Raw genomic sequence first — 27,801 nt, 5'->3', positions numbered from 1 at the left:
CTCTCAGGCGGAGGCCGATATGATGGAGGACACATCGCAGGACATCATGAATGTGGCCGCCTGGCTGGACTGGTGGGCATGCACCCTAGCAGGTTTCCAGCACTCCCACGATCTCTCGGTGCCGGAGAATCAAGCTCTACTACATGAACTCATACGTTTGGGGGGCAAAGCCATGAAGTTCCTTACGTTCCAGTCCCTGACCCAGACAGCAAATTGGGTATTAAGGAGGAGAGATATGGTACTTAACAGGCTCCCCCGTAGACTCCCTGAACGTGAGGCAAAATTCCTGAGAAATGCACCGGTGTGGGGTGAGACCCTGTTCCCCCTTCAGGCGGTAGCAGAAACTATGGGGAGAGTGGGGAAACTTAAAGCCTCGCCGGAGCCCAGACAGTCAGCGGCAAGACGGCCTCCCATAGAAGACCGTCGGTGGACGGGGCCTACCCGCCTACGTCACCAGCTAGACAGGAGGCCCCCTCCCCTTCCTGGCATCAGTCCCCACGGCCCTCACGCAGAAGTGGTGCCCCAACCCAGGCCTCCTTTAGACAGAAATACGCTGGCTCGAGACGAGGCCACTCAAACCGTCTCTCCAAAAGGAGATAGGAAGGGAGGCCCCCTACACCTTCCCACGCCACAGGTGGGGGGATGCCTCAAACATTATTGGCAAGCATGGCGGGACAACGGTGCGGACCCGTGGTCCGTGGCAGTCCTCAGAGAAGGATACAGGATTCCCTTCCTGACAGAGCCGCCCCCTCTGATTCCCGAACATCGGGCGGAGTGGCTGGCCCCCAAGGATCACAAGAAGAGAGCAGCCTTGCAGGAGGAGGTGTCAGCCATGTTGAACAAAGGAGCACTGCAACCCGTCCAGGAATCGTCCCCGGGGTTCTACAGCAGGCTCTTCCTGGTGGAGAAAGCTACAGGAGGTTGGAGACCAATCATCGACCTCTCAGCCCTGAACAAGTTCATCAAGAAGACGTCCTTCAAGATGGACACGCTGAAGTCGGCACTGGCAGCTTTGAGAGAAGGGGATTTCATGATGTCCTTGGACCTCAAGGACGCCTACTTTCAGATCCCCGTACACCCCTTCAGCAGGAAGTTCCTCAGGGTGAAGTTGGGATCCCAGTCTCTACAGTTCAGGACCCTCTGCTTTGGCCTGTCAACGGCTCCTCAGGTCTTCACGAGGGTGTTCACCCTAGTATCAGCCTGGGCACACAAGCAGGGCATTAGGCTGATCAGGTATCTCGACGACTGGTTGCTGCTTTCAGCCTCAGAGGCAGCCTTAAAGAAGCAGCTTTGCCTGTTGCAGTTCTGCAGGGAACTCGGGGTTACCATCAATCTAGAGAAGTCCCAGTTTGTCCCCACCATTAGGATGACGTACCTAGGGATGGTCCTGGACTCCCAGTTAGCAAGGGCATTCCCCTCTCAAGAGAGGCTGGACAATCTGGATCAGGTTATGCGACCACTCCTAACAAATGCGCCAGTGAGGGCCAAGGATTGGCAGAGACTCGTGGGCCACCTGGTCTCGCTGGAGAAGCTAGTTCCTCAGGGGAGGCTCAAGCTGAGGCCGGTCCAGTGGAATCTGACGGACCTCTGGTCCCTGGGAGACCCGCCTCAGGCCTTGGTCAGGATGACTCCAGCCACCAGAAACATGCTCCTCTGGTGGTCCGACAGAGCGAACACCCTATGGGGGTTGCCTTTCACGTCCACTCCTCCGGAGATGTTGCTCTTCACGGACGCATCAAAGGAGGGGTGGGGAGCCCATCTGCTCGAAGAGACAGCAGAGGGAAAGTGGTCCCCGGAGGAGAATCTCCTCCACATAAACCTGCTCGAGCTGCTGGCGGTTCAAAGAGCCCTCGCAATATTCGCCCATCGCCTTCAGGGAAACACAATAGCCCTCATGTGCGACAACGCCACCGTGGTGGCCTACACAAAGAAACAAGGAGGATTGAGGTCAAGGGAGCTGTGCGATCTCACGTCTCGGATCCTGGAATGGGCCGAGAGGAAACACATCATTCTCACAGCCAGGTTCATTCCGGGGAAGAGAAACGTTCAAGCCGACGGCCTCAGCAGGGCAGGGCAAGTAGCGGGGTCAGAGTGGTCCCTACACCCACAAGTGGCCCAGAAGGTCCTCCAGTTGTGGGTCTCACCGGTGATAGACCTGTTCGCCACGAGGCTCAACACGCAGCTCCTCATGTTCTGTTCTCTTGCCAGACCCGGCAGCAGCGTTCGAGGACGCCTTCCAGCACTCGTGGAACGGACTCGACGTGTATGCCTTTCCCCCCTTCGGAATTCTCAGGCAGGTGCTTAACAGGCTCAGACAATCAAAGGCTTGTGAAGTAGTGTGCCACACAGAATCTGAGACCAGTGGATGCATCAGTCCACAAGATTGCAGACTTCCTGGTCCACCTGAGGGATGACCTAGTGGTCTCCATTCCAGCCATCAAGGGGGTCCGAGTAGCCCTGGGGCAGGTATTTCAACTCGGAGGCATCGACCTGGGGGCCTCTCGCCAGATTTCCATGATCATCAGAAGTTTCGAGCAATCTTGTTCCCCCCGCGCCTCTCGGGTCCCGCAGTGGGACGTGGCCTAGTTTCTCAAGGTTTTGACAAGGCCTCCTTCGAACCCCTCAAGGATATCCTGGATAAAGACCTCACCCTCAAGACAGTGTTCTTACTAGCTCTGGCCTCAGCCAAGCGTGTGAGTGAGCTCCACGGCTTGTCATTTGAGGTCTCACACTCGAAAGGGTGGAAGGACCTGTCCTTTAAGTTTCTGCCTTAATTTGTGGCCAAAACACAGAACCCGGCCATTGCAGACCCAAGGTTCGAGGGGTTCTCGGTCCCGGCGATCCCTCACTCAGGCAACCCGAAAGACTTGCTCCTGTGCCCAGTGAGAACAGTCAGGAAATACCTTAGTCGGACAGCCAGACTCCGGCCGGCCATCAAAAGTCTGTTTGTCTCTTCAGGCCCAGTAAAGAGGGCAGTGTCAAAGAACACGATCTCCTTCTGGCTTCGGCAAGTCGTCAAGAGAGCTTACGACAGTGAGGGGTCTGCAGTCCCTGGGACCCCGCGACCCCATGATATTAGAGGTCTTAGCACTTCTTTGGCATTTGACAGCAACATGGCAGTAGGCCAAATCATGAGAGCAGGCACATGGTCCAGACAGTCCACCTTTACGGCCCACTACCTGAAAGACTGTACGAGGAAGTCCCTGGACTCCTTCTCTATTGGACCAGTGATTTCCACCATGCAACAAGTTTAGGCTAAAGTCCCGGGTAGCCCGAGGGAAGTAATTGCAAGTGACACAAGTTTCCTCCTTACTCCCCTTTCCTTGCTACCCTTTTTCCCCTTCTTTCCTCCTCTCATGTGAGAGATGGATGTTGTGGAAGCCCATGTCCGGATTATGCATAAAGGTGAGTCATACAAACAGGTAGACTTTTGCGTGCTTCCCCTGACTCTCCTACCCTGTCCTTTGTGTTGTCTGGACCTAGCCTCCTATCTAGGTCCCGTGTCCTGGGATGGCAGTGGTGGGTCTTCCGGCCTGTAAGTCCACCCCCGCCTCCTAAAGTGTAAGTCTCCGTGTTGTAACAAATCACAAATTTTAAGTAATATGTATTTTTCCTAACAGTACTTACCTCTAACTACTTTTGGGTTATTGCCCACCCATCCTGCCCCGGGAGCCTTACAGGAGTTCGAAGTAGTACTTAACATATGCTTACTGGCGACACAGACCTAGTAGCGCACTCTCACGCGCTGATCCCGGGTCTCCTCAGAGCAGTTATCCATCCGCTAGGAGGGAGCCGACAAGGGAAAACGGAGATAGGGGGAACTGCGCAAAATTCTTGGTTGTTTAGGGAGGAGATCCTAGATACTCATAAGAAAGTAGTTCGAGGTAAGTACTGTTAGGAAAAATACAAATTACTTGAAATTTGTGACTTTATGTAATATTGCAAGGAGTATGAAGTTTTTTTCCTTAAATGTATTATGATAGCAGAAGGGAAACAGCCAGCTGAAAGATGAGATTCATATTATGATAGTGGCCAGGTCTCCGAAGAACAGAGCATAGTAATTACTTTTGGATCACACTTTACAGATACAAGAATAGAGCAGTAAAAGATTTGCTAAGTCATGGTTGAATTTATGAGAGATAGTTTAAATACTGGTAAAGAAATGTCTTGATTTATGGAGAAAGCAAAGGATTTTAATTGTTACATAGACATTCATGATTTTGCAGCTGAACACCGCCCACTAGTATAGAAAATTATGATTTTAAAAAGTGGTGCTGTAGAATATCAATATTCTTGGCTAGAATACAATTGAAAGATTGCATTTTAAAAGACATATTGGCAGTGATGATGATTTAATAAGTGACTTAGATTTTAAACAATTGTGATAGTTGTGCTGAGATGGGATAAGTAACAGCTGGCCAGAAAAGCCAACATAAAACATTGTTGTTGATGATGAAATCTCATATGTTCAATAAGATGACTGGATCATATTATAAGTTTGTTTCATTCTTGAATGAAGAGTGAAAATTAACGAAAGGTAAATCAAGGAATTTTGGTCCACTGAATAGCAATAGACCAATAGGAATATGCGAAAAGTGATAAGAAAGTAATGGAGCTTGGGCTGAAGAGATGCCGTAAAGAATCTTCAGTACCATCTACAGCAGTGGTTCCCAAACTCAGAGTTGCGAGGATATTTCTGAGGGTCACCAGAGGGTCTTTGAAAAATCATCATCATCATCTCCTGTGCCTATTGACGCAAAGGGCCTCGGATAGATATCGCCAGTCATCTCCATCTTGAGCTTTCAATTCGATACTTCTCCTTTCATCATCTACTTCACACTTAATAGTCCTCAGCCATGTAGGTCTGCGTCTTCCTACTTTTCTAGTGTCTTGCGGAACCCAATTAAACATTTGGTGAATGAATCTTTCTTGGGGAGTGCGGAGAGCATTCCCAAACCCTCTCTATCTACTCCTCACCATGATCTCATCCATATATGGCAATCGAGTAATCTCTCTTATAGTTTCATTTCTAATCTTTTCCTGTCATTTAACTCCCTATATTCTTCTGGGGGCTTTGTTCTCAAAGATACTAAATTTCTTGGAAATTGTTTCATTGTCATACCACGACTCATGTCCATACAGTATCACAGATCTCAGTAAACTTATTTATAGCCTGCTTTTTATATGTAATTTCAGGCTATTTGATTTCCAAAAATTCCTTAACTTAGTCATTGTCTGATTGCTTTTTTCTATCTCGCTAAACTCCAATTTTAATGACCCTGTATTGGAGATCATAGTTCCTAAATACTTAATGATTGAACCTCATAAATCCTTTCTCCTTCCAATGATATTTCATCTTCCATTGCATATTCTGTTCTCATCATCTCTGTCTTTCTTCTATTTATCTTGAGTCCAACCCCATATGATATTTCATGCATTGCAAATACTGTAATATCTTGACAATTCGCAGTTTTTCACATTTTTGTTTTTATTAATGTAACTGATTTACTTTAGTAGGGCAAGGTAAAGATCTTACCAGTCACGTAGTAAGAACTTGTTTTCATTCCTAGTTAAAATTTATTGAAATATATTGTTACTAAATATAAGCTGAAGTATAATAATGAAAATTTATAAACAATTTTTAAGTATGTGTAACTTGAAATAGTTGTATTTATTATTACAATTAGAGTCGCTACTCCAAGTTAGGACTGCATTTAGGGTCGCAATCAAAAAAGATTGGGAAACACTGCTGTACATTGTGGTATGCACGGTACCCCTAATTTTCACTTTCTAAGGTGCATTATTTAAAAACTTTCAATGGATATCAACATGGGAATGTTTTATGGGTAAATCTAATGTTTTTGGTTACAGTATTTAATGAATGATGTCAAGTAGATTTCACTTTATCAAAAAATGATTTTGTCATTTCAGGCTAAGTTTATGGAAACTGTTAAAGAAGTATACACGCCTCAGTTCTTAGCTGCTGTATCCCAGTTATGTCACATGGACACCAATCTTGGAGAGTGGGTGTGGCTACAGTTCTTCCCTAGACTTTGGAAAATTTTATCAGAAAAGCAGCAGCAGGTTAGTACAAATAGATATTGTTGATATCAAGTTATCAGACTTCATTGCAAGGTGAAAGTAATAAGAAATTTACCTAATTGACATTCTGTTAGAAGTTATGCCAACATCTTTTTCAAAATCTTTTGACTTGTGTAAAGAGTTGAATGTTAAGACTTTTAAGTGCTTTGTACTTGAATTAGTTCTTACATATAATAGGTTTTAATTCTTTTAAGTTATCTTTTACTTCAAAGATAATATGTATATTTGCCTTTCTTTTCAATCCAATAATTACATTACAGTAGTTAGTCTAATGAATTTATGAATATAATTTTTAATGGAATGTTTTTGTTGCCATTAGTAGAATATGTTAATTAAGGAAAAAGTAAGAGAATAGTTACATAAGTAAAGGTTTTACTCCAACAGTTGTTGAATATACGTAGGATACTAAAGCAAAGTATATAGTTTTTTTGTTTTTTTTTCTGAACATTTAGGACCTAGTAGTGGCTTAAGGGGCTACATTGAGCTCACTTTCACCACTTCAGAATCAAAACTGCTCTCATCCTTTATGGAGACGAGTTATGAAAGTGGAACAGAAAGTAAAATTCATGGAAGATATAAAGTAAATTAGATTATGCCTACTCAACATTTGCTCGACAATTACAGTAATCTATTGTTATTGGAAAATTAGGTAGCCTAGATAATTATATCATTACTAAATGATTTTGTTTGAAATTCTAAATAATTCTCCAAACAAAACTTGACTAAAATACTCACTGTAGAGGGATACAAGTGATAAGTTAGTTCCCATTTCATAAAGAAAATTAAATGAAACAAACTCAGTAGCCAAAAAAGGGACAAAATTAAGATGTTAAAGAAGAGAAACAGGATGTTACTAACCTGCACAACATATTGAAAGATAATGTGTAAGTCATGTGAGAATCTAAACATAGAAATAGCTATGTTAGAAAAATAAAACTAATTTATGACATAAAGAAACAGGAATTTAACACCGATAGATTTACGTGAAGAACTTTAAAATACAAGTATATTTGTAATGGTATTAATCTAAGTCATATTTCAGATACATTTTGAAATTTTCATGATAGGCTTTATTGGTTATTGTATTTTGATTAACAAAGCCAGTGATAATCAAGATTTTTCTTTTTTACCATGGATTACCTAAGATTTTATATTGTAAATGTATGAACATAATTTTGTATAATAAATATAGAATTTTTTTTAGAGAAAATTCATTACCCTTTCATTAGTTGAAAAGAAGGCTCTTAATGACAATTTTCTCCTCTTTAGGGCATAGCCAGTGAGGTGATACCCTTCCTGTGTTCTGGATCTCATGTGATACAAAAGGATTGCCATCCATCTGCATTACATACCTTTACTGAGGCTTTGGCTCAATGTCAGCCACCTGTTGTGATAAGACCAGCCAATATGAAGTACTTGGGTAAAAGTCATAACTTGTGGCATCGTATGACTCTGCTTCTTGAGCAGCTAGCTTTGGAACAAGGCGCTACTACTAGTCCACGTGCTACAAAGAAGGATCTTTATGATTCATATGACCTTGAATCCTATGCCAATCCTCAACAGGTAAGAATTAATGTGACTAAATCTCATTCATAGGAAAGGATTCTTTGAAATTATGATTATTAGTACCCGGTACTTATTTTGTGTCCTTTGACTTACTTTTATGTCGATTTTACTAATTATCAATTGGTATTATCTCTTACAGGAAGTTCTTGACTCCTTATCTGAAATGTATTCATTGTTGAAAGAAGAGGATCTATGGGCTGGATTATGGCAAACAATTGCTTATTATCAAGAGACCAGAATTGTAAGTATCTTACTAAACTTCACTTATCCCTTCTTATTTTATATTTTTTTTTAGCTTTGATTTTCTTGTAGGACTTTATGGTTTGAAGAAAAATTTGAAGTTTTGTAAATTTATTCATGAATTTCATAGGTTACATTGTAACTTTGTGCAAAACATGCACGCAACTATTTAGGGTTTAAGGTATGAGATTTGATACTACAGTGATACGGTGTAGCTGAGATAGTTTTTTTAATAATAAATGGATCTATAAACATTAGTAGTTACAATTGAACTTTGCTAACTGGAAGTTTTATCTTTGAATTATAATTCAGATAAAGATGCATGAATTAAAATACCAGGATATTTTAGAGAAATAATGATGTAATTGCTATTTGGAAATTTTATGAAATAATACATACATACATATACCAAGGCACTTCCCCCAATTTTGGGGGGTAGCCGACATCAACAAATAAACAAAACAAAAAAGGGGACCTCTACTCTCTACGTTCCTCCAGCCTAACAAGGCACTCAACTGAGTTCAGCTGGTACTGCTAGGGTGCCACAGCCCACCCTCCCACATTATCCACCACAGATGAAGCTTCATAATGCTGAATCCCCTACTGCTGCTACCTCCGCGGTCATCTAAGGCATCGGAGGCAGCAGCAGAGCCTACCGGAACTGCGTCACAATCGCTCGCCATTCATTCCTATTTCTAGCACGCTCTCTTGCCTCTCTCACATCTATCCTCCTATCACCCAGAGCTTTCTTCACTCCATCCATCCACCCAAACCTTGGCCTTCCTCTTGTACTTCTCCCATCAACTCTTGCATTCATCACCTTCTTTAGCAGACAGCCATTTTCCATTCTCTCAACATGGCCAAACCACCTCAACACATTCATATCCACTCAAGCTGCTAACTCATTTCTTACACCCGTTCTCACTCTCACCACTTCGTTCCTAACCCTATCTACTCGAGATACACCAGCCATACTCCTTAGACACTTCATCTCAAACACATTCAATTTCTGTCTCTCCGTCACTTTCATTCCCCACAACTTCGATCCATACATCACAGTTGGTACAATCACTTTCTCATATAGAACTCTCTTTACATTCATGCCCAACCCTCTATTTTTTACTACTCCCTTAACTGCCCCCAACACTTTGCAACCTTCAGTCACTCTCTGACGTACATCTGCTTCCACTCCACCATTTGCTGCAACAACAGACCCCAAGTACTTAAACTGATCCACTTCCTCAAGTAACTCTCCATTCAACATGACATTCAACCTTGCACCACCTTCCCTTCTCGTACATCTCATAACCTTACTCTTACCCACATTAACTCTCAACCTCCTTCTCTCACACACACTTCCAAATTCTGTCACTAATCGACCAAGCTTCTCTTCTGTGTCTGCAACCAGTACAGTATCATCCGCAAACAACAACTGATTTACCTCCCATTCATAGTCATTCTCGTCTACTAGTTTTAATCCTCGTCCAAGCACTCGAGCATTCACCTCTCTCACCACTCCATCAACATACAAGTTAAACAACCACGGTGACATCACACATCCCTGTCTCAGCCCCACTCTCACCAGAAACCAATCACTCACTTCATTTCCTATCCTAACACATGCTTTACTACCTTTGTAGAAACTTTTCACTGCTTGCAACAACTTTCCACCTACTCCATATAACCTCATCACATTCCACATTGCTTCCCTATCAACTCTTATCATACGCTTTCTCCAGATCCATAAACGCAACATACACCTTACCTTTTGCAAAATATTTCTCGCATATCTGCCTTACTGTAAAAATCTGATTCATACAACCCCTACCTCTTCTAAAACCACCCTGTATTTCTAAGATTGCATTCTCTCTTTTATCCTTGATCCTATTAATCATTACTCTACCATACACTTTTCCAACTACGCTTAACAAACTAATACCTCTTGAATTACAACACTCATGCACATCTCCCTTACCCTTATATAGTGGTACAATACATGCACAAACCCAATCTACTGGTACCATTGACAACACAAAACACATATTAAACAATCTCACCAACCATTCAAGTACAGTCACACCCCCTTCCTTCAACATCTCAGCTCTCACACCATCCATACCAGACGATTTTTCTACTCTCGTTTCATCTATTGCTCTCCTCACTTCATCTATTGTAATCTCTCTCTCATTCTCATCTCCCATCACTGGCACCTCAACACCTGCAACAGCAATTATATCTGCCTCCCTATTATCCTCAACATTCAGTAAACTTTCAAAATATTCGGCCCATCTTTTCCTTGCCTCCTCTCCTTTTAACAACCTCCCATTTCCATCTTTCACTGTCTCTTCAATTCTTGAGCCAGCCTTCCTTACTCTCTTCACTTCTTTCCAAAACTTCTTCTTATTCTCTTCATATGAATGACCCAATCCCTGACCCCACCTCAGGTCAGCTGCCCTCTTTGCCTCACATACCTTGCGCTTTACTTCGACATTTTTCTCTTTATATTTTTCATACTTCTCTACACTATTACTCTGCAGCCATTCTTCAAAAGCCCTCTTTTTCTTTTCCACTTTTACCTTCACTCCTTCATTCCACCATTCACTGCCCTTCCTCATGCTGCCTCCAACAACCTTCTTGCCACACACATCACTTGCAATCCCAACAAAATTTTCTTTTACTAACTTCCACTCCTCCTCTAAATTGCCAGTTTCTCTTACTTTCACTTTGTCATATGTCATTTTCAACCTTTCCTGATATTTACTTTTTACCCCCGGTTTTATTAGCTCTTCAACCCTCACTAGCTCCCTTTTACATTCACCTACTCTATTCCCCCACTCTTGCTACAACTAATTTTCCTTCCACCAAAAAATGATCAGACATACCGTTAGCCATACCACTAAACACGTGCACGTCTTTCAATCTTCCAAACATTCTTTTAGTTATCAACACATAATCCATTAATGCCCTTTCTACTACTCTTCCATTTGCCACTCTTACCCATGTATACTTATTTTTATCTTTCTTTTTGAAAAAGCTATTACTTATCACCATCTCTTGCTCAACACACATATCCACCAGTCTCTCACCACTCTCATTTTCACCTGGTACGCCATACTTCCCAATGACACCTTCTACCTCTCCAGCGCCCACTCTAGCATTTAAATCACCCATGACAACTACATAATTCCTTCTACACACCTAGTTAATTCATTCCAGAACTCATTCCGCTCTTCTTCACTTTTCTCACTACCTGGCCCATACGCACTGACCAACGCCCAACATTCCCTACCCAACCTAACCCTTACGCACATTAACCTAGATGATATCTCCTTCCATTCCACTACTTTACCTGTCATCCATTCACTCAGCAATAAAGCCACACCCTCTCTCGCTCTTTCCCTTTCAATCCCAGACACTCTACCAGTCACTTCACCAAACATCACTTCACCCTTTCCTTTTATCTTCGTCTCACACAAGGCCAATACATCCATCCTTCTATTCCTAAACATACTTCCAATTTCACATCTTTTACTCTCTATCGTACTACATCCACGCACATTCAAACACCCCAAAACTAGAGTGCGGGGAGCAGTCACTCTCCCCCCAGCTCCATCTCTTTGTTGCTGTCTCACAGGATGTAGATACAGGAGAGGGGGTTCCCAGCCCCCACGTCCCGTCCCTTTTAGTCGCCTCTTACGACACGCAGGGATAACGTTGGCACTATTCTAATACTTTGTGTATTAGATATGACCTGGAAAATTAAAATATTAAGATGTCTAAAAGTTATGGTTTTAATAGACAAAATTTTTTATCTCATACAAACCCATTAATAATAAGATGCATTATCTGCAATGAAACTGCTGTTTATTCACACCAATTATAGATGAAAAGAATGCTCACTTAGTGGTTGTAATTACCCTACACTCTCCAGCTACCCTCATTTTGTTATACCCAATCCTGGGATCTAGCAAGTATCACCTTTGTCTGTTGAAGGGTGTCAAAGGCAGTTATTATGTCTAGAAGCCAATCTTGGAATTTTTGAGACTGCAAGCATATTGCCCGCATATGATTGTTACCAGTATGTTTTGTAGGCTTTAAATTTTTTCATTTGGATCTTATTTTGAGATTTAACCTGTTATTTTGTGATTTTTACCAGGCAGTTACATATGAACAACATGGGTTCTTAGAACAAGCTCAGGCCGCATATGAATTGGCAATGTCAAAGGCACGCGCGGATATTGCTGTGAGACCAGCCCCAGTGAAACTCCAGTCTGAGATGAAGCTTTGGGAAGAAAGATGGATAAGGTCAGATTTTTTTTATGTCTTCTTTATGTGATATAATTTATTAATTATATTTCTATCATTTACTTTTCATTCATCACTTTGTCTCGATTCATTTAATTTATATTTTACATATTTATCTATTTGAATTATACTCTAGACATGTTTTCTGGATTGTTTATCATGTTTTTGCTCTATGCATATACTGGACTGTATTGTATATTGTTTGTAGAAATTTGAAAGTTAAGGAAATTATAATTTGGATAGTTATTATGATTTTATAGTAAGAATAGATCACAATAATAATAAGAATGCCATGCAGACCTTGAAATGTCTGAAAATTTGTTGGTTTTAGAAAAATTCATTGGATTGTACATGAAGTTAATTTTTTCTTTGACATTTAAATGGCTACATGTTTAACATTGATAGGGGGATCTAAAAGATGATTTTTATCATAATTCCAGATAAAGTAAGAAAAAAAAAAAACATCCTCTTTCCTCCCCTTTTTTTATCCAGTATCCCTCTTAGTACACAAAATGATAAATGGTTTTAACAAACAATGCCAAAACTTTTCCTACTCAATATCTTATTTCAAATTTACTTGAAAAGCTCAGTACTAATATCTTATTTCAAATTTACTTGAAAAGCTCAGTACTTCTGACTGGTATTATCGTATAGCTTACTACTCTGATTACAGTACTTTATTTGATCTTTTGAGGATCCTCTTCCATTTATTGATTCTTTTTAATGTTCCTAAAATACAACCTTATGTTGTGTCATTGATTTACTGACACTGATTTTGAAGTTTAAAAGAATTTTTTAAAGGCAATGCCTGCCGAATTTCTATTGGGTACATTTGCCCTTCTGATTGAGATTTTGTGGCTATGATTTTCATCACCATGAACTGGTAAAACAAAAAAGGTAATACTTGTATAAAATGGAAAAGAGGCACTTGAAGAATTGAGATATGATAGTAATTTCAGTAACAGTCGTCAACCACATGCCTAATTGGATAGTATTTGCCATGTTAGTATGGTTGCTCAGTAATTAAGAGATCATGACTTCTATATTTTAGGAATAATCTTTCTGTTTGATTGGATGATATGTCTTAGCTAATTATCCCTTCACAATTATTCCTTCATCCTTATCTTTTAAATATGCCTTTTTAGTTATGGTACGTAATTTTATTTTCTTGTCCATCATTACAGTAATTATTCAGATTGTAAAATTCGTATCTTAGAATGTGAAGATAATTATCAAGTTTGTTTGCAAAGAACTATTTTCTTTACAGATGTGCCAAGGAATTGAACCAGTGGGATCTTGTTCAGGAATATGGAAGCAGTGACTCTTCTGGGAATTCGCTCTTAGTTTTGGAGAGTTCTTGGAGGGTGCCTAATTGGGCCCGTATGAAGGAAGCATTGGCTCATGTTGAGCAATCTTACCCGAAAGAGCTGGCATGGAAGGTAAGTTGATGTTGGAAGAGAAGTTTTTCTAGGGGTTGTTAACTTACTTTAGTAATCTGAAAGAAAAGTTGAGTGAGAAAGTTGACTGGTTGATGTTGGAAGAGAAGTTTTATTAGGGGTTGTTAACTTACTTTGGAAATCTAAAAGAAAAGTTGAGTGAGAAACTTTACTGGTTGATTTTGGAAGAGAAGTTATTCTAGGGGCTGTTAACTTACTTTGGAAATCTGAAAGAAAAGTTAAGTGAGAAAGTTGACTGGTTGATGTTGGAAGAGAAGTTTTTCTAGGGGCTGTTAACTTACTTTGGAAATCTGAAAGAAAAGTTAAGTGTGAGAAAGTTGACTGGTTGATGTTGGAAGAGAAGTTTTTCTAGGGGCTATTAACTTACTTTGGAAATCTGAAAGAAAAGTTAAGTGTGAGAAAGTTGACTGGTTGATGTTGGAAGAGAAGTTTTTCTAGGGGCTATTAACTTACTTTGGAAATCTGAAAGAAAAGTTAAGTGTGAGAAAGTTGACTGGTTGATGTTGGAAGAGAAGTTTTTCTAGGGGCTGTTAACTTACTTTGGAAATCTGAAAGTAAAGTTAAGTGTGAGAAAGTTGACTGGGTGATGTTGGAAGAGAAGTTTTTCTAGGGGCTGTTAACTTACTTTGGAAATCTGAAAGTAAAGTTAAGTGTGAGAAAGTTGACTGGTTGATGTTGGAAGAGAAGTTTTTCTAGGGGCTGTTAACTTACTTTGGAAATCTGAAAGAAAAGTTAAGTGTGAGAAAGTTGACTGGTTGATGGAAGAGAAGTTTTTCTAGGGGCTGTTAACTTACTTTGGAAATCTGAAAGAAAAGTTAAGTTTGAGAAACTTTACTGGTTGATGTTGGAAGAGAAGTTTTTCTAGGGGTTGTTAACTTTTGTAATCTGAAAGAAAAGTTAAGTTTGAGAAACTTTACTGGTTGATGTTGGAAGAGAAGTTTTTCTAGGGGTTGTTAACTTTTGTAATCTGAAAGAAAAGTTAAGTTTGAGAAACTTTACTGGTTGATGTTGGAAGAGAAGTTTTTCTAGGGGTTGTTAACTTTTGTAATCTGAAAGAAAAGTTAAGTTTGAGAAACTTTACTGGTTGATGTTGGAAGAGAAGTTTTTCTAGGGGTTGTTAACTTTTGTAATCTGAAAGAAAAGTTAAGTTTGAGAAACTTTACTGGTTGATGTTGGAAGAGAAGTTTTTCTAGGGGTTGTTAACTTTTGTAATCTGAAAGAAAAGTTAAGTTTGAGAAACTTTACTGGTTGATGTTGGAAGAGAAGTTTTTCTAGGGGTTGTTAACTTTTGTAATCTGAAAGAAAAGTTAAGTTTGAGAAACTTTACTGGTTGATGTTGGAAGAGAAGTTTTTCTAGGGGTTGTTAACTTTTGTAATCTGAAAGAAAAGTTAAGTTTGAGAAACTTTACTGGTTGATGTTGGAAGAGAAGTTTTTCTAGGGGTTGTTAACTTTTGTAATCTGAAAGAAAAGTTAAGTTTGAGAAACTTTACTGGTTGATGTTGGAAGAGAAGTTTTTCTAGGGGTTGTTAACTTTTGTAATCTGAAAGAAAAGTTAAGTTTGAGAAACTTTACTGGTTGATGTTGGAAGAGAAGTTTTTCTAGGGGTTGTTAACTTTTGTAATCTGAAAGAAAAGTTAAGTTTGAGAAACTTTACTGGTTGATGTTGGAAGAGAAGTTTTTCTAGGGGTTGTTAACTTTTGTAATCTGAAAGAAAAGTTAAGTTTGAGAAACTTTACTGGTTGATGTTGGAAGAGAAGTTTTTCTAGGGGTTGTTAACTTTTGTAATCTGAAAGAAAAGTTAAGTTTGAGAAACTTTACTGGTTGATGTTGGAAGAGAAGTTTTTCTAGGGGTTGTTAACTTTTGTAATCTGAAAGAAAAGTTAAGTTTGAGAAACTTTACTGGTTGATGTTGGAAGAGAAGTTTTTCTAGGGGTTGTTAACTTTTGTAATCTGAAAGAAAAGTTAAGTTTGAGAAACTTTACTGGTTGATGTTGGAAGAGAAGTTTTTCTAGGGGTTGTTAACTTTTGTAATCTGAAAGAAAAGTTAAGTTTGAGAAACTTTACTGGTTGATGTTGGAAGAGAAGTTTTTCTAGGGGTTGTTAACTTTTGTAATCTGAAAGAAAAGTTAAGTTTGAGAAACTTTACTGGTTGATGTTGGAAGAGAAGTTTTTCTAGGGGTTGTTAACTTTTGTAATCTGAAAGAAAAGTTAAGTTTGAGAAACTTTACTGGTTGATGTTGGAAGAGAAGTTTTTCTAGGGGTTGTTAACTTTTGTAATCTGAAAGAAAAGTTAAGTTTGAGAAACTTTACTGGTTGATGTTGGAAGAGAAGTTTTTCTAGGGGTTGTTAACTTTTGTAATCTGAAAGAAAAGTTAAGTTTGAGAAACTTTACTGGTTGATGTTGGAAGAGAAGTTTTTCTAGGGGTTGTTAACTTTTGTAATCTGAAAGAAAAGTTAAGTTTGAGAAACTTTACTGGTTGATGTTGGAAGAGAAGTTTTTCTAGGGGTTGTTAACTTTTGTAATCTGAAAGAAAAGTTAAGTTTGAGAAACTTTACTGGTTGATGTTGGAAGAGAAGTTTTTCTAGGGGTTGTTAACTTTTGTAATCTGAAAGAAAAGTTAAGTTTGAGAAACTTTACTGGTTGATGTTGGAAGAGAAGTTTTTCTAGGGGTTGTTAACTTTTGTAATCTGAAAGAAAAGTTAAGTTTGAGAAACTTTACTGGTTGATGTTGGAAGAGAAGTTTTTCTAGGGGTTGTTAACTTTTGTAATCTGAAAGAAAAGTTAAGTTTGAGAAACTTTACTGGTTGATGTTGGAAGAGAAGTTTTTCTAGGGGTTGTTAACTTTTGTAATCTGAAAGAAAAGTTAAGTTTGAGAAACTTTACTGGTTGATGTTGGAAGAGAAGTTTTTCTAGGGGTTGTTAACTTTTGTAATCTGAAAGAAAAGTTAAGTTTGAGAAACTTTACTGGTTGATGTTGGAAGAGAAGTTTTTCTAGGGGTTGTTAACTTTTGTAATCTGAAAGAAAAGTTAAGTTTGAGAAACTTTACTGGTTGATGTTGGAAGAGAAGTTTTTCTAGGGGTTGTTAACTTTTGTAATCTGAAAGAAAAGTTAAGTTTGAGAAACTTTACTGGTTGATGTTGGAAGAGAAGTTTTTCTAGGGGTTGTTAACTTTTGTAATCTGAAAGAAAAGTTAAGTTTGAGAAACTTTACTGGTTGATGTTGGAAGAGAAGTTTTTCTAGGGGTTGTTAACTTTTGTAATCTGAAAGAAAAGTTAAGTTTGAGAAACTTTACTGGTTGATGTTGGAAGAGAAGTTTTTCTAGGGGTTGTTAACTTTTGTAATCTGAAAGAAAAGTTAAGTTTGAGAAACTTTACTGGTTGATGTTGGAAGAGAAGTTTTTCTAGGGGTTGTTAACTTTTGTAATCTGAAAGAAAAGTTAAGTTTGAGAAACTTTACTGGTTGATGTTGGAAGAGAAGTTTTTCTAGGGGTTGTTAACTTTTGTAATCTGAAAGAAAAGTTAAGTTTGAGAAACTTTACTGGTTGATGTTGGAAGAGAAGTTTTTCTAGGGGTTGTTAACTTTTGTAATCTGAAAGAAAAGTTAAGTTTGAGAAACTTTACTGGTTGATGTTGGAAGAGAAGTTTTTCTAGGGGTTGTTAACTTTTGTAATCTGAAAGAAAAGTTAAGTTTGAGAAACTTTACTGGTTGATGTTGGAAGAGAAGTTTTTCTAGGGGTTGTTAACTTTTGTAATCTGAAAGAAAAGTTAAGTTTGAGAAACTTTACTGGTTGATGTTGGAAGAGAAGTTTTTCTAGGGGTTGTTAACTTTTGTAATCTGAAAGAAAAGTTAAGTTTGAGAAACTTTACTGGTTGATGTTGGAAGAGAAGTTTTTCTAGGGGTTGTTAACTTTTGTAATCTGAAAGAAAAGTTAAGTTTGAGAAACTTTACTGGTTGATGTTGGAAGAGAAGTTTTTCTAGGGGTTGTTAACTTTTGTAATCTGAAAGAAAAGTTAAGTTTGAGAAACTTTACTGGTTGATGTTGGAAGAGAAGTTTTTCTAGGGGTTGTTAACTTTTGTAATCTGAAAGAAAAGTTAAGTTTGAGAAACTTTACTGGTTGATGTTGGAAGAGAAGTTTTTCTAGGGGTTGTTAACTTTTGTAATCTGAAAGAAAAGTTAAGTTTGAGAAACTTTACTGGTTGATGTTGGAAGAGAAGTTTTTCTAGGGGTTGTTAACTTTTGTAATCTGAAAGAAAAGTTAAGTTTGAGAAACTTTACTGGTTGATGTTGGAAGAGAAGTTTTTCTAGGGGTTGTTAACTTTTGTAATCTGAAAGAAAAGTTAAGTTTGAGAAACTTTACTGGTTGATGTTGGAAGAGAAGTTTTTCTAGGGGTTGTTAACTTTTGTAATCTGAAAGAAAAGTTAAGTTTGAGAAACTTTACTGGTTGATGTTGGAAGAGAAGTTTTTCTAGGGGTTGTTAACTTTTGTAATCTGAAAGAAAAGTTAAGTTTGAGAAACTTTACTGGTTGATGTTGGAAGAGATGTTTTTCTAGGGGTTGTTAACTTTAGTAATCTGAAAGAAAAGTTAAGTGTGAGAAACTTGACTGGTTGATGTTGGAAGAGAAGTTTTTCAATATTAATCTTACCCGATAATCATGTAGCTGTCAACTCCGTTGCCCGACAGAATTCTACGGAAGGGATACGCCAGCGATCACTATACAAGAAGGGGGTGTACTCACCAGCGCCACCTGTGGCCAGGTACTGCAGTACTTCTTGTTGACACCACCCCAATTTTTCCTCTGTCGTGCTTCCGGCAAGACCTACATGGATACGCTTATAATTTTGGAGTCTTGTTCACGGTTTTTGGTGAAGTATTGCTCTAAGATTTCAGCTTTCGCTATACAGGAAACTTGTCTCTTAGCTTAGATAGCTTTTAGATTGATTTGATTAATGGTTAACGATTTTTTGCTTTAATTGGAATTCCCCCTTGACTGTTCTTTGATTCAAGATGTCCGACCTTTCTCAAGCTCCTCCCCAAAGACGATGTAGGACTTGTATTAGGCGTATTCCGAAGGCCTCGGTTGATCCTCACACCGTTTGTTCCGACTGTAGGGGAAAATCTTGTCAGTTGGAAGATCGATGTGAGGAATGCGCCGGACTTTCGGAACTTGATTTTGTTCGATTCCTCAAGTATACCACTAAGTTAGAGAGAGAGAGAGTTAGGAGGAGTTCGGCTCGCTCTTCGCTTTATTCCTCACCCCATGATCCTCAACCTTTTCCTCCCCCTGTAGTGGCTACCCCCGATCCTACTATTTGTGCTCAGCCTGATATGTCTGATGTTTTACGTGCCATTCAGGCTTTAGGTGATAAAGTGGAGTCGGTAGTGAGTGACCACAAGTTCCTCTTGGCAGACGTCAAGGAACTTAAAGTGAAAAGTGCAGTGGGAAGTGGTAGTGCCAGTGCTGTGCCGAATGCTAGTGTCAGTGTCAGTGTTGTGCGTGAGGGTACTTCTGTGCGTGCCAGTCGTCCTCCCAGTCCGGGACCTCTTGCAAGCTCCCAAGCCCAGGGGAGAAGCAATGTCGAAGGGCAAAAGGGTTCGGCAGGCCTTGATCGGCGCACAGCAGTATCCTCGGTGGTTGCGGGCGTATCTTACAGAGATCGTCACTTCCACTCTCAGACGATTGAGCCCTTATTTTCCTCGTCTGCAGAAGAATTTTCGGGGAGAAAACGCTGGACTCAGGTCTCAAGACCTCTTAAGCGTAAAGTCCAGACCGCACGAGTTCTACAGCCCGGATGTAGTCATTGGGCTAGCTCTGACTCGCCGCAGTCATCAGGTGACTGCACGCCTCCTAAGAGAGGTAAGGCGATGCCTCAACAGACCTCAACTTCTGTTAAGGCTCTGCCTCAACAGACCTCAACGTCTGTTGATCCCAAGATGGCTTTGCTGCAGTCTATGCAGTCGCAGCTTGCGGTATTGATGCGTGAGTTTCAGGCAGAGAAGGTTACACCTCCTCCTGCGAGCGCTCCTCCTCCTCTACGCAGTCCAGTCTGCCAGACGTACGAAGTTGAGGTTCCTCAAGCTACCTCCATGCGTGAGCTACCGCGTTGGGAGTTGCCAGATACCAGCGTTGTGCAGCAACCTCCACCTTCCTTGAGGCAGGAACCTCTTACCACGCGGCAACCTCCTCAACAATGGGGACAGGAGTCTTATGCCTTACAACCTCCTCTACCTTTGAGGCAAGAGTTTCTTGCAGTAAGACCACCCTCGAGGCAGCAACCTCTTGAGGTACGACAACCTCTGCCATCCTTGAGGCAGCCACCTCAGCTCTCGCAGCTGATACCTCCACTTTCCTCGAGGCGAGAACCTCAACTCTCGAGGCAAGCACCTCAAGAACCTCAACTCGTGAGACAGGAGCCTCTTTCTGCGCAGCCGCCACCTCAACTCTCGCAGCACCCACCTCAAGAACCTCAACTCGTGAGACAGGAACCTCTTACTGCGCAGCCACCTCAACCCTTGAAGCAAGCGCAACTCTTGAGACATGAACCTCATGCAATGAGTCAGCCACCTCAACGCATGCATCTACCTCTTTCTCCTCAGCTTGAGCAGTCTTTGCAGCCTGAACCTCAGGTTTTACTACAGTCGCCTCTCACCACGCTTGCTCCCCAGACTCCCGCAGAGCCTCCTTCTTCCCAGCCTCATGACTTTGTCATTACCAGCCCTCATCCTCTTCAACAGAGACTTGAGGATGAATCCGCAAGTGTATATGCACCCGCTTGTCAGGATTCTGCCGTTCAGCATACCGCTGTAACTTTACCTCTCGCTTCTCAACCCTCAGGTGATGAGGTTTCTGAGGAGGAAGCTGCGCACCTGGATGATCCCTCTTCTGACGTAGAGGAACCCAAGTCGTTACCACCCTCCATTGACTTTCGCAAGGTCCTGGCTCTTTTCAGAGAAGTTTACCCGGATCACTTTGTTTCTGCTACCCCTCGCTCTCCTCCATCAGAGTTTTCTCTAGGCATGCAACCTGTTAAGTCTGCCTACACTAAGCTCGTCTTCGCTAGATCTTCTAAGAGAGCTTTGAGAATGTTAGGGGATTGGTTGCAGTCCAAGCAGCAACTAGGGAAGACGTCATTCATGTTTCCACCTACTAAGCTGACTTCTAAGGCGGGCGTATGGTATGCCACAGGAGAGGAACCAGGCTTGGGAATCCCTGCCTCTGCCCAGGCTGACTTCTCAAGTTTGGTTGACTCTCCACGAAGGTCGGCTATGAGGCGCTCTAAGGTCTGCTGGACCTTTTCTGACTTAGACCACTTCTTAAAGGGAGTCTTTCGCGCCTTTGAGATTTTTAATTTTCTCGACTGGTGCCTGGGGGCCTTGAGCAAGAAGACTGCCCCATCTGACAAGGACTCGGCCATGCTTATAATGTCCTGTATGGATAAAGCAATTCGCGATGGTTCCGGCGAACTTGCCTCCATGTTTGTTTCGGGAGTACTCAAGAAAAGGGAACAACTTTGCACCTTCCTTTCCACTGGTATCACCTCTTGTCAAAGGTCTCAGTTACTTTTTGCTCCGCTTTCTAAGTTCCTGTTTCCTGAGGACCTTATCAAGGAATTGTCTGCGGCTCTTATTCAGAAGGACACTCATGACCTTGTGGCCTCTTCAGCACGTAAGGCTAAGGTTGCTCCTTCGGTTCCTAGAACTTACCGCACCCCAGTGGCCGATACTCCTGCTACAAGATTTATTCCGCCCTTTCGTGGCAGAGCCCCCAGCCGAGGAAGTACCCGTCCAGACGGTTTCAGGGGCAGGTCCAAGAAAGGTCCCAAGCCTTCGAAAGGCAAACATTGACTCTCCTCCTCTCCAGGCAGCAGTAGGAGCCAGACTCAAGATCTTCTGGCAAGCTTGGGAAAGAAGAGGTGCAGACGCCCAGTCTGTCAAGTGGCTAAGGGAGGGTTACAGGATACCATTCTGCCGCAATCCCCCTCTGACCACTTCTCCCATCAACCTCTCTCCCAACTACAAGGAAAAGGACAAGAGGCTAGCGTTACACCAAGAGGTGTCGCTCCTGTTACAGAAGGAGGCAGTGGTGATAGTCCGGGACCATCAATCCCCGGGCTTCTACAACCGTCTCTTTCTGGTGGCCAAGAAGACAGGAGGTTGGAGACCGGTGCTGGACGTCAGTGCGCTCAATGCTTATGTCACCAAGCAGACGTTCACTATGGAGACGACGAAGTCGGTCCTAGCAGCGGTCAGGCAGGAGGACTGGATGGTCTCGTTGGATCTGAAAGACGCTTACTTTCACGTTCCTATTCATCCAGACTCCCAACCTTTCCTGAGATTCGTTTTTGGAAAGGTTGTGTACCAATTCCAAGCCCTGTGTTTTGGCCTAAGCACGGCGCCTATGGTGTTTACGCGACTGATGAGGAATATTGCGAAATTCCTCCACTTGGCGGACATCAGAGCCTCCCTTTATTTAGACGACTGGCTGTTAAGAGCCCCCACAAGTCGTCGCTGTCTGGAGAGTCTCAACTGGACTTTGGACTTGATCAAGGAACTGGGTCTTTTGGTCAACTTATAAAAGTCCCAGCTTATTCCTTCCCAAACCATCGTTTACCTGGGAATGGAGATTCGGAGTCAAGCTTTTCGGGCTTTTCCGTCGGCCCCAAGAATCAGCCAAGCCCTAGAGTGCATTCTGAGCATGCTGAAGAGGAACAGATGCTCGGTGAGACAGTGGATGAGTCTAACAGGGACCCTGTCATCGTTAGCCCTGTTCACCGAGTTAGGGAGACTCAACCTCCGCCCCCTTCAATTCCATCTAGCAGCTCACTGGGACAAGAATATGACGCTCGAAGCGGTCTCTATTCCTGTTACCAAAGAGATGAAGACTACTCTCATGTGGTGGAAGACCAACATCCTTCTCAAGGAGGGTCTATCGTTAGCGGTTCAGACCCCCAATCTTCATCTCTATTCGGACGCATCAGACTCGGGCTGGGGCGCGACCTTGGACGGACAGGAATGCTCGGGAACATGGAACAGGGAACAGGAAACGCTTCACATCAACTGCAAGGAGTTGCTGGCAGTTCATCTGGCTTTAATGAACTTCAAGTCCCTCCTGCTAAACAAGGTGGTGGAGGTGAACTCCGACAACACCACAGCCTTGGCATACATCTCCAAGCAGGGAGGGACCCATTCGAGGAAGCTGTACGAGATAGCAAGGGACCTCCTCATTTGGTCAAGAAGTCTAAACCTCTCACTGGTAACGAGGTTCATTCAGGGCAATATGAACGTCTCGGCAGATCGCCTCAGCAGGAAAGATCAAGTCATCCCCACGGAATGGACCCTTCACAAGAGCGTGTGCAACAGACTTTGGACCTTGTGGGGTCAGCCAACGATAGATCTGTTCGCCACCTCCATGACCAAGAGGCTCCCTTTGTACTGTTCCCCAGTTCCAGACCCAGCAGCAGTTCACGTGGATGCTTTTCTGCTGGATTGGTCCCATCTCGAGCTATATGCATTCCCGCCGTTCAAGATCATCAACAGAGTCATTCAGAAGTTCGTCTCTCACGAAGGGACACGGCTGACGCTGGTTGCTCCCCTTTGGCCTGCAAGAGAATGGTTCACAGAGGTACTACAATGGCTGGTCGACGTTCCCAGGACTCTCCCTCTAAGAGTGGACCTTCTACGTCAACCTCACGTAAAGAAGGTACACCCAAACCTCCACGCTCTTCGTCTGACTGCCTTCAGACTGTCGAAAGACTCGCTAGAGCTAGAGGCTTTTCGAAGGAGGCAGCCAGAGCGATTGCCAGAGCAAGGAGGATATCCACTCGTAGAGTCTATCAATCCAAGTGGGAAGTCTTCCGAAGCTGGTGCAGAGCCAATGCAGTTTCCTCTACCAATACCTCTGTAACCCAAGTTGCTGACTTCCTGTTACATCTTAGGAATGTTAGATCTCTTTCGGCTCCTACGATCAAAGGGTACAGAAGTATGTTGGCTTCAGTTCTCCGCCACAGAGGTTTGGATCTTTCCTCCAACAAGGATCTACAAGACATCCTTAAATCTTTCGAGACTTCTAAAGAACGTCGATTATCCACTCCAGGCTGGAATCTAGACGTAGTCTTAAGGTTCCTTATGTCTCCTAGGTTTGAACCTCTCCAGTCAGCTTCTTTCAAAGACCTTACTCTCAAAACTCTTTTCCTCGTCTGCCTTGCAACAGCCAAAAGAGTTAGTGAGGTTCACGCCTTCAGCAGGAACATAGGATTCACATCCGAATCAGCAACATGTTCCTTACAGCTCGGATTTTTAGCAAAAAATGAACTTCCTTCACGTCCTTGGCCTAGATCGTTCGAAATTCCTAGCCTTTCCAACATGGTGGGTAACGAGCTAGAGAGAGTTCTTTGCCCTGTCAGAGCTCTGAAATACTATCTTAAAAGGTCAAAACCTATACGAGGACAATCAGAGGCCTTATGGTGTGCCATCAAGAAACCTTCGATGCCTATGTCCAAAAACGCAGTTTCGTATTATATAAGGCTTCTGATTAGAGAAGCTCATTCTCACATGAAGGATGAAGACCTTGCTTTGCTGAAGGTAAGGACCCACGAAGTGAGAGCTGTAGCCACTTCGATGGCCTTTAAACAGAACCGTTCTCTGCAGAGTATTATGGATGCAACTTTTTGGAGGAGCAAGTCAGTGTTTGCATCATTTTATCTCAAAGATGTCCAGTCTCTTTACGAGAACTGCTACACCCTGGGACCATTCGTAGCAGCGAGTGCAGTAGTAGGTGAGGGCTCAGCCACTACATTCCCTTAATCCCATAACCTTTTTTAACCTTTCTCTTGAATGCTTTTATTGTTGTTTTTTGGGTTGTTACGGTAGGCTAGAAGCCTTCCGCATCCTAGTTGATTTGGCGGGTGGTCAATTCGTTCTTGAGAAGCGCCTAGGTTAGAGGTTGTGTAGAGGTCCTTTAGTATGGGTTGCAGCCCTTTATACTTCAGCACCTTAGGGTTGTTCAGCCTCCTAAGAGGAACGCTGCGCTCAGTAAGGAAGACGAACTTATTAAAGGCAGAGTAATGGTTCAAGTCGACTTCCTTACCAGGTACTTATAATTTCATTGTTATTTTGAATAACTGATAATATGAAATACGGGATACTTAGCTTCTTGATATACATGTACACTGGTTTTCACCCACCTCCCTGGGTGTGAATCAGCTACATGATTATCGGGTAAGATTAATATTGAAAAATGTTATTTTCATTAGTAAAATAAATTTTTGAATATACTTACCCGATAATCATGATTTAATTGACCCACCCTTCCTCCCCATAGAGAACCAGTGGACCGAGGAAAAATTGAGGTGGTGTCAACAAGAAGTACTGCAGTACCTGGCCACAGGTGGCGCTGGTGAGTACACCCCCTTCTTGTATAGTGATCGCTGGCGTATCCCTTCCGTAGAATTCTGTCGGGCAACGGAGCTGACAGCTACATGATTATCGGGTAAGTATATTCAAAAATTTATTTTACTAATGAAAATAACATTTTTCTAGGAATTGTTAACTTACTTTAGTAATCTGAAAGAAAAGTGCGTGAGAAACTTGACTGGGTAAGAAATATGTATTTAATGATTTCATGTTTATCAGTATTTTCAGTTAAATTTAACATGTCATATTTTCAATTTTACAGGTTAATCTATATCGAGGCTATCTGGCTATTTGCCATCCTGAAGAGGAGCACTTAAAGTTGGTTGAAAAACTGGTTGAGGCAGCAACTGTTCTTTGTATTAGGGAATGGAAGAGACTTCCCCACATTGTGTCACACATTCATTTGCCATATTTGCAAGCAGCTCAGCAGGTTTGTTGTTTTAGAGATTTGGTTAAGCATACTGTTTTATATGAAAGATTTTTTTTATGTAAAATATGATGTATAGGTCTTCTACAGGATTGATGCTGCTGAGCGAGTTACGTATGTCTGCGTGTGCATCAAAGTTTGGACTATGCTTTTGTGTAGATTAATAAATGCAATTGAATTGAATTTTGTTACTGATCTTTCTCACTTACAGGTTATGGAACTACAAGAGGCTTGCCAAATTCACCAAGGCCTGGTGCAAAGCCGTACCAACTCATTGCACGATATGAAAGCTATTGTGAAGACGTGGCGAAACAGATTGCCAGTGATTGCTGATGATCTTTCACATTGGTCGGATATCTTTACTTGGCGACAACATCATTATCAATTTATTGTCAACCACTACACAGATTCGGGAGAGAATCAAGTAAGATATTGTTTAATTTACTTTAACAGTAAAGATTTTAGTTTTACTATAATTAGATAGATTTAATTTTAAGCCTTGGTTTGACTTACTAAGAAAGATAAATGTGATGGAGATCGTTCCATAACCTAGTAATATTAAGTAACCAGGATAACCTTTCGAACAATTTAATTCTGGCTTTATATATACAAAATTATTTTAAGTCAATTCATACCCTTATCAATATCTAAAAGTAATGGAAGGCTTAAGATATAACCTAGTTTCTTTTACTAATATTAAAACATAACTTTGAACTGGCACATTAGATTTTGGTACTTAATGAAATAATTTCAGTTAAGTAATTAGGTTTGTAAGTTGGTTAATGATGATTCCAATTCCTTTCACCTCAAACCCATTACTTTTTAACTTAGTTGTAGGTAAGCAAAGGCACCTGCCACCCTTGAAGATGCTACTGCTTTAGAGATATGGGTCTTTTTAGTGGCCAAATAGTACAACCATTAGATCCCTCTTTGGTTAATGTTTATTTCTCCTGTGCTTATATGTATAACTAATGATCTGGCATGTTCTTTACATTTTCTTTCCTCATTCATCTAAAAATACTTAAGTAAACCTAATAATTCTTCTTCAATCCCCTTGGTATTCGTATAAAAGATTTTAACAATGTTAGGCATTTTATATAGAACGACATTCCAAAATCAAGCCAATGTTCCTTACTCTAGGATAGTAACATTGCCTCTATACCTTGGTCTTCCACTATCTTGAGTTAGAGTTCTCTTACTTGTGGGTAGACTCAGGCATACTATTCAATCTTTTCTTCATCTTTTTAAACTTTTGTAGCCTTGGATGCCTGATGGTTTATTAAGAGGTTGCCTTTCCACCATCAATTCCTTCATCTTTCTTTATGGTGTTCTTTTTCAAAAAAAATTTTTACTGTCCTTCCTTTAATTGAAATGGCTATCCTAGACCATAACAATCCTTGCATGATGTGTTGGCTATTTGAAGTTGACACATTTTATTTAACATTTTGTCTTTCGTTTGAGTGGAATTTTTATATTCTCTGTATATAGTCGTGTGCATATTGTTTTTGTTGTCAAGATTGTTAAGTTCTCAAATAAGATTAGATATTTTTATTATTTTTATTTCTTATTTGGTCTGGAGATATGGACCAAAATCCAGGACCAGTGTGTCGTAGACTTTGCCATTGTTGTCTAGTGTATTGTAATATTTGTATAGTATTTGTGAATATTAGAGAACTTACAATTGACTCCAGGCAGTACAATATTTTATTATGCTCAGGAAATTATCCTATTTTGAATTCATATCTGTCCAGACTATACTGCTCTATATGTAGTACTATTATTATTACGAGCTAAGCTACAACTCTAGTTCTCCAAAAAAAAAAAAAAAAAAAAAAAAAAGAGCCCAGAGAGGAAAGGAAAAAGGAAATGAGTAAACTATTTAAGAATTAATGGATTATGAATAGAAGATATCTTAAGATCATTCAAGTTAAGATAGATCTGTCATTTATGAAGAGGCTTTTGTCAGGCTGTTCAATAGAAAAACATTTGGTGGAAGTTTGAACAAAAGCCAGTCTTAAAAATATAGGATCATAATTTTCCCGTATAAAGTATCTACAGAAATCGCACCTGCACTTGAGATGTTTTGGAGAAGCACCCAATATTATCATTACACTAGACAAAAACTACAACCGAGGTTGGAAAAGCTGGATGCAGTGCAACACTTAATTGTTATTATATGACTTGAGACCTTTGTAAGCTGGGGTAAAATGATGTTACTTTTGATTTTACTTTTGTATTTAATATTTAACGAGATTGATGTAAAGTCGGAACTGACTCTATCAACGTAAA

General features: G+C 41.0%; 1 protein-coding gene across 6 annotated transcripts in view; it reads left to right on the top strand.

The window, feature by feature from the left end:
- Nipped-A (Transcription-associated protein Nipped-A) overlaps nucleotides 1-27,801 on the top strand; it is a 124,155-nt gene that overhangs the window by 58,753 nt on the left and 37,601 nt on the right. For all 6 annotated transcript variants that reach the window (XM_068386924.1, XM_068386925.1, XM_068386923.1 and 3 more), the window contains 7 exons: nucleotides 5,932-6,084; nucleotides 7,372-7,665; nucleotides 7,808-7,909; nucleotides 12,065-12,213; nucleotides 13,481-13,652; nucleotides 25,348-25,515; nucleotides 25,724-25,936. In XM_068386924.1, the coding sequence (XP_068243025.1) occupies nucleotides 5,932-6,084; nucleotides 7,372-7,665; nucleotides 7,808-7,909; nucleotides 12,065-12,213; nucleotides 13,481-13,652; nucleotides 25,348-25,515; nucleotides 25,724-25,936 (1,251 nt within the window). The remainder of the gene's footprint in view (nucleotides 1-5,931; nucleotides 6,085-7,371; nucleotides 7,666-7,807; nucleotides 7,910-12,064; nucleotides 12,214-13,480; nucleotides 13,653-25,347; nucleotides 25,516-25,723; nucleotides 25,937-27,801) is intronic.

The sequence above is a fragment of the Palaemon carinicauda genome, chromosome 14, assembly GCF_036898095.1.
Source record: "Palaemon carinicauda isolate YSFRI2023 chromosome 14, ASM3689809v2, whole genome shotgun sequence".
In the NCBI taxonomy this organism is placed as follows: domain Eukaryota; kingdom Metazoa; phylum Arthropoda; class Malacostraca; order Decapoda; family Palaemonidae; genus Palaemon; species Palaemon carinicauda.
The sequence above is the reverse complement of the archived record's forward strand: the minus strand, read 5'-3'. Positions and strand labels throughout refer to the sequence as shown.